At 38.1% G+C, this 7,732-nt stretch overlaps 1 protein-coding gene across 1 annotated transcript in view; it reads left to right on the top strand.

Moving 5' to 3' along the window:
• The first annotated feature begins 582 nt into the window (after positions 1-582).
• The window catches only part of fign (fidgetin), a 52,123-nt gene continuing 44,973 nt past the window's right edge, over positions 583-7,732 (top strand). Inside the window, exons 1-2 of the mRNA XM_057852064.1 lie at positions 583-763; positions 1,326-1,460. Coding sequence (XP_057708047.1) covers positions 1,436-1,460 — 25 coding nt within the window. The 5' untranslated portion in view covers positions 583-763; positions 1,326-1,435. The remainder of the gene's footprint in view (positions 764-1,325; positions 1,461-7,732) is intronic.

The following is a 7,732-nucleotide window of genomic DNA, read 5'->3' as shown; positions in this document are numbered from 1 at the left end:
CGGCTATTTTTCGGCACAACAGGCCCCGGCCCTGAATCTTATACCAGAACTGCGTTCCGGCCCTGAATTTTATACCGGAACTGCGTTCCTGACCGTTCCCGCCCACTTTCACCTCTGGTTATCGTCCCTACCAATACTGAGACCAAACCAACGCCCTTGCATATTGATGATTTTGATGGAAAATCAACTTTTATTTATTGTCGGTCTGCTATCTGGGGTAGAATTCAAATGATTTGAATTTATTATAACGATTTTCACTCATGCAGTTTTTTATTTTTTAACTATAACTGGTTTATTTCAGACTTCATTTTTGTTCTGACCGCCTTAAATGGATAGTGTCCCTATGATGTAGATCCATAGCTAAACCAATTGAAGTCCAGCTTCCAGTCAAATGTATGCACACGGTTGTAATTAGAATATTAAGATGTGAAAATGTCTTCAGGGCTGAGTGTTGTCATGATCGAGGCTCCCGGTAAAAGCTGGGCTCATTAGGGGCTCTTCTTTGAATTTGGCTCCCTCCTGCAGGGATCATGCGCAGTGTGCAGCGTTCCTGCCTCCCCTCCAGTCGGCCGAGCAGCTGTCCAAGGGCTTGGAATTCCAACATGGCAGAGGCAGTGGTCAGTCTCGCTCGCAGCAACTTGGAATGCTCTCCGATGCCGAGCCGCGGCTGGGGCAGCCTCTAAAGCCCCGCGACGGCTACCAGACCTCCGCACTCGGATCGATGTTCGAATAAAAGCCCGCAGCTGCCCTGTCACCTACACAGGTAAGCCTCATCCTCCCTCCGTGATATATATCTCTATTTTCCACGCTCCATACTAGTCTCCCTCTCGAATGCGTATTTGCCAGCTTCATTGCACGAAATAAACACTGCATGACAAGGCGACGCGCTGTCCAACGATGACGCACGTCTGCATTTCAATAAGTTTGAACAACAAGTTTGTGCACGTTGATGAAAGCCAGGAAAAAGCGGACGAAGAACTTGCCGCATTAGAATGCGACGGGATGCTCGGACTCGGTGTGTTTGCAAGTAATCTATTTCCAAAAGTAAAAGGGAGGTGGAGGAAGAGGAGGGGGGCATTAAGCTCTTCCTCGAATGGGCGGCATGAGGAACGTGTGTGTGGCTCATGACATCCTCAGTGTCTCATCCGGCTCTTGCAAGAAGTGTCACACTCCTGTGTAGCCATGATATCTTTCTTTAAAAAAATAATAATAATACTAACACCCTTATTCTCCTATTTCCCCTCGCATGCATGCACGTTTATTTGCGTGGACACACCACAGAGCCGCTTTTAAACCATTTTTTTGTGTGCGTGTGTGTGTGAAAGTTGTGAAAGGAGATCTAGTGTGGCTGCAATGAGAAGCAACCCGTTGGAATTCCACCTGGTGAACATTGCGAATCTGCTGTCTACATCCTCTCGTTTCCAGGCGTGAAGACATGATTACTAGCACCAGCTTTTATGGTATGTCCCCTTTTTCAAAATTTATTTTTATTACCTATGCTGTTTTATGCCATGTTGTGTCTTGAATAGCCATGAAATAGGATCACATTTGTGTATGTGCATGCAAAGTTTTAGCCCCTATTTTATTTTCTAATGTTCAGTGTGTGACAGTTGAGACCTTTGTGAAAAGTCATGTTCCATTTATAATCAATAGATGTGACACTATCAATTAGGTTCCCAGTACAGCCCATTAGGAAGACTAAAAGACTAGAACCACGTTTAATTATATCTGTGCTACTGCTGCAATTCAACTTTTCCTGTCTCAATTTTGCTCGCCAACATCACTGTCTCTCGTATTCAAATATAATAATTATGAATTAATTTATAGGAGGGAGACATTTTTAATGCAAAAATATCAGGAAAATACTTTAATGACATTAAAACTGATGCTCGTGTAGGAAAATTCATAACATTTCTAGCAGGTGTTGCATTAAAGGTGTGTTCTGCTTGACAACAATGTAGAACAAAAAGCTGTCTTAAAATTAAATAGTTCAGACAAAAGATATCTTTTATTTTTGACATTGTGATGCATTATCATGTATATCGTCAATACTTTTTGGCGTTGATACACAATATAAAAAAGACAACAATACTGGTTTTCATGAAAAAACATGAATATGGAACATATTCATAAATAGATCAAAATAAATGGGGAAAAAAAACAGACACACACACATAGACAAGTGAGCATAAGTTATGTGCTTTAGTAAACAGTCTGTCCTAAGTGAACCATGTTCACCTCCATAGACCAAAGCACTTAATTGTATTCAAACATTTCATTTGCATGTTGCGACCTGCTTCTGCAGAGAAAATTAGCATCATCAGCAATGAGCTCAAGTATGTTTTCATTCCTCTTGAAAAAAAAAAAAACATAGCATTCCAGCACCCGTCATTTAGTGAGGACGTGGGGGGGGGGGGGGGGGGGGGATGAAAAAAAAACAAAAAAACAACTAAACTACATCCATTATGTTGGAGTGTTTAGTTGCAATGTGTTGTCAGAAAGTGGATTTTAAATTTGTTGTTCGTATTTATTAGTTTTATGACCCGCATATGGAGATTGTGCAGGCGGTTGTTTGTACATTAACTAATTTCACCTGAATTTTGCATTGGGTTGTTGGAAATGTGAATACAATTTTAAATATATGATAATATAATCATAATATTGTCAAAAACATGTCCTTAAAAATAAATTGCATACAGTATCACAATTATTGAGTACCTTACTATACACCCACACTATTAGTCCATCCTTAATATCTAATTCCACCTTTCCAAAGATGATCATTCTCGATTTTGATTCACTTTGTCAAACCATATTTATTATCATACTGGTCCAGAACTGCAACAGATCAAACATGATTTTTTATATTTTATATTTTTTTATTTATGTAGTATTTTATAATTTATTTATTTATGTAGTGCAGTGCCATACCGCTACAAACAACAGCTACAGTAGTATTTATCAAAAAATCATATATATATTTTTTTTAATAGGAGTATCCTTTTTTAATTCACCTCTTGTGTTGGGTGCAATTAGCTTGCCCATGTGTACCTAATAAAAAGTCCGGTCACTACACAAGCACATTGGGTGGTTTTATGAGGGTCCCTGTAGTGTTTATAGGTGACAGGTCCTTACTTAACCTCGCTCCACGCACCTCTTGCGTGTGCATGACAGCTGTGTCACATCTGAAATTAAGATATTAATCCAAGTTGTTGCTTGATATGAAGCTCGGCAGCGGAATGTGATGACAGACCGCTCGCCCCTTGTTTTCATCTCCCACTCTGCTGAATGTCACACACGTTCACACTTTCAAACGCTGCTGCTAAACGAGAACAAGACGCTGATGTGAAGGACTTTGAGGAAGCCTAGTTCTCATTTTATGCTTTAGCAATTGTGTTTGTATATTGTCAAAAGAGAAGAAATGCATTTTTTTTCTCACTGGGAGAAAAATGCTGGTTTATTAGGTGATTTATTATTTATGTACAAACTGGTAGATTGCAAACATTTAAATTCCCTTTTTTAATGAATTCAATGTGTATTACCTCACCCTATAACCGCAACCTGTAGTCAGTCAGTTGTTGTAAGTGTAGAACTGTGCTACAGCATTCTGGAAGGTGTTTAGAGAATAACCAAATAATATAAAGTTCATTCTTAGAAATGTTATCGAAGACATTCACTCACTGTAGAATTAGATGCACCAAAAATGTGTTAAATTATATGTTTATTTTTATGGTTTTGTAGTAAGGTGTAAAAAGTACACAAAAGAATTACACTCAACGCTATTGGAATATCTGCTATAAGGTAACAATGTAATATATTTGTTACGACAGTTTGGCACTGATATGAACAAAAGCACATTTTCGTTCTGTTAATGTCAATCAATACAGAGCATTATTATCCCTATAAAGGGCATTTTATTAGTAGCTTTTGTGTAAGTGTACTCATAGTGTAATTGTGTGGCACTTTTATTGTTGAAATATGTGATCCTGGATGAATGACTGTATTATATGTGCTTTTGATTCCCCTATGACTTGATTGCCACGCATGTTTCGGTGCAGCGTCTGAGCCCACTCTAAATGATCAGCCCATAATGGGGAGTGTGTAACACCATTAGTGATGGTGTAAATTGACAGCGCGGGCCCACAGCGTCGCTATAAGGGAGCCGTAAACATCAACACTGACACTCCATGCATGTGCGCTAATGGTGACAAGTAAAGCCGGCACGTGATTACCTTGTGTAATAAAAAGAAACAACAACAACACAGCCCCTGGGATGTCGGCATTGCTGCCATAAATCAATACAATGTTCATCTTTGGAGATGGACATGAAGCCCTTTGACTACATCGTGTGAGATCAGTACGGGTTTGTCATCTTTAAGGACTAGATGTTAAATGCTGTCCCTCCTCATTTTCATACAAAAAGCAGAAGAGGTCCCCAGTGGGAGCGTGACACTCCACAGAAGCGGCTTCAATGTATTCCTCCCTGACTCCTCTTCCTCTTTTCCTCCTCTCTCTTCCACCTTGTTTCTACATGGCGCTTGTTTCCCCCGGTGGCCGCTCTCCATGTTATCTGCGCTCACACTGACAATTCCTGCAGTGATCTAAAGTTGGGCCGCGTTGAAAGTGGAGGCAGCTGTCTGTTGCTACACTGAGGGATGTGTTTGCTCTACTGCGAAGATAAAGGACCGTGAATCCTTGACATCCTCTCTTTCTAACCCCTCTCCTCCTCCCACCATCTCATTTAGACACATGCAACTGTCCGCTCACTTCTTCCCTCTTTTATTTGTCTTTTGAGTGACAGCATAAGGTTTAAAATGCACATTTTTCTTTTTTTAAACAATGTCCACGTGTCTCTAGGTTGCATTGTTTCTCAAAGGAAACATATTTGATTCAGATTTAAGCAGACAAAACAAACCAGGTTGCCTAATTAGTCATTCTGGCTGCATAGTTTTGTCAATGCATTGTTAGACTTGAATGTAAATGGTATTCATGTGTTTTGGCTTTAAACAGACACTATCATGAAACATCCTTTATCTGTCAAGGCAATGTTTTAAGATACTTGACTTCTCGCTGTGCTCAGCCATGTCTCAGAAACCATGTTAAGTTTTTTAAAATCATTTTATGAAAGAGCGACCACTGTTACTCACAGGTATTGAGGTTTTCAGTATGAAAGGGCTATAGAAATAAAGGTTTGATTGATTGACATCCACGTGATAAGATTAATGCAATAATTAGTTTTATAGCTTGAATAAGCCATGTGTGATTGGCAGCGTTTGCATTGTTTTAATCTAAATTTAAATATAGATTCATATAAACCTAAGTTTGAAAACGGGTCAATTTAGACCCAAACACATACATAAAAAGGTAAGAAAACAAAAGAAGAACAAAATCAAGAAGACAGAAACATACACTGTAAAAAAACAACCTATAGAATTTACTCAATAAAATTGAGCATACAATTTACACTCGGTTTGATAGTGTAAAATTTACCCATTTTACTTAGTACAATAATATACTCAAATAATTTGGGTAAAGTTTAACCTTTTGAAACCGATTATATCAATTTAATACCTATTAAAATTAGTATTATTTACTCGTGATTTTAGAGTATTTGTATTGTATATTTTACTGAATTTTTTTTTTTTTTTTTTAAATGAATATTAATTAAAATATAAACTTAATTATTACTATTGTAGATAAGGTTTGTTTTAGCCTAAAGTCATTGTACACAAGAGGAACATTTGATTGGCAACTGTTTTTTTTTTTTTTTGGTTTAGTTTTTTTTTTTTTTAATTGAAAATTTGCTAATTAAACATTTAACAAATTGTCTGCCCAATATAAATTGCATGAAAACAGTTTTTCGTCACAGTTTGAGTTAGTACAGTACAGTTTTAACTGATGAATGAAGAACATGAAGGCATCAGCCCAAAATAAGTAATATGCGAACAACATGAGTTTAAGAACAGTTTTAACTGAACAGTGAACAACACAAGTGCATCTTTCAGTTTGACATAAAATGCTATACCATAGATGTTTAAACACCACAGGAGTGCTATGTTGTAGCATGATAAACTACAGTGCAAAATAGTTTCATGGAATTAGTGTGCAAATTTAAGAAACAAATGTGAATGAAATACATTATTAGCAGCAGAAAAGACTTCCTTGAGCACCAACTCCAGTCCTCAAGGGCAGTCTGCTTTCCACATCTCCTTTGTCCAACACACCTGAATCAAATAATCAGGATCATTATCAGGCTATGGGATAGCTTGATGATGAGTTGTTCCTTAATACATATTGACTAATCCGAGTTGTGGTGGCCGCTAGTGGTTGCCGCCATTACTGAGTTTACACGCCTCAGTAGCAGCCCGGCTTCATTTAATGTAAACAGTAAAGTTAGCTGATGCTGACTGTGTGCTGCAGACGGCACACCTCAGCAAATGGTGGACGGGGTACTTCCAGTCGGGTACTGGGGGTGACGTGCCACTCAATTGTACAGAAGGGCGAAACATTTGACAATACTATATGCCGTAACTGAAAAGTTAATTAGAAAATACGGTTAATGGTTCAAATTAAGCCACATTATTACCAGCAACTCATGTTGCTATGCTCCGAAGAACTTTGTCAGCTAGCTATCAGGAATGGCTGTCAAAATCCAGAAATAAAATATACAAATATTTTTACTATAGGGGCTTCTTAATTTAACACACAGCAGGCTTGTTAATGTTTTCGCATTGTCCATTTTAAAAGAAACAGTAAGTTCAAACTTACCTGCTACTGTACGATGCCATCCAAGCTGGAGCCAACTGAAATGGTCCTCCTTTCAGTTTCATATAAAACTCGTTTGCGCATGCGCAGTCTTCAGAACACACCTAATATTTTGGGGTAGATATTATCTTGTTTGTTCAAGTTGAAATTTTACTCACTTTTATACTTTTAGAAAAATGTATACTACCGTAATTTCTCGAATATAACGCACCCCCCCCCCCCCAAACAACTTGTAAAATCATGGTGCAAATTATAAACGGGTACATGGATGGAGACAGAAATATATATCTAAACCGATTTTTTTTTTATTGACACGGCCACGTTGTGTTGAAGAAACGTATGCGGCGATCCGTTGCCGACCATTACGGTACGTGACGTCACCATTTTGTTTCGGTAATACTTCACTCTGATCGGCCAAATAATTTCGTCTGTGTTAAATTCTGCTTGTTTCACTCTTCATAAAGCACAGAATTTAGTTTCTTGAACTCATTTGAGTAAACGTTTATTGCAGCTCCGCAACTCAGACCATAACAAACATAATACAGACATCCTGTGTGTGTCCGTCAACTATATCTGTCCCTCGGGAAACTCAAACCCAAATAACAATAGTTCCTATTGTTACCGTCGTGTCGACAGCGATGAGCTCTCTCGGATTTCCGACCTACGTTCTCACTTTCATTTTACCTAATCAATCCATGGAAGAAACATTTATTCATCATGATGAAACGATCAAGTTATACAGCAGCCTTTAAAAGAAAAGTCACATCTGTTTTGTTTTCTCCTAGATTCTGGTAAGATGGAGAAGTTGTCAAATCATATTATTACCGTAAATATTGTCAGTTTATGGTAATGTTTTGAACTAACAATATGCTATGCTTGTGCTGTGTTTCACCAGTCAGTAAAATGACATTTCTGTATCATTACACAACCTCTGTTTTTTTGTATTCTTCTATTTATTGGCGCTTAA

Source organism: Corythoichthys intestinalis, chromosome 12 (genome assembly GCF_030265065.1).
Source record: "Corythoichthys intestinalis isolate RoL2023-P3 chromosome 12, ASM3026506v1, whole genome shotgun sequence".
Classification (NCBI taxonomy): domain Eukaryota; kingdom Metazoa; phylum Chordata; class Actinopteri; order Syngnathiformes; family Syngnathidae; genus Corythoichthys; species Corythoichthys intestinalis.
This window is presented reverse-complemented; position numbering and strand designations above follow the sequence as displayed.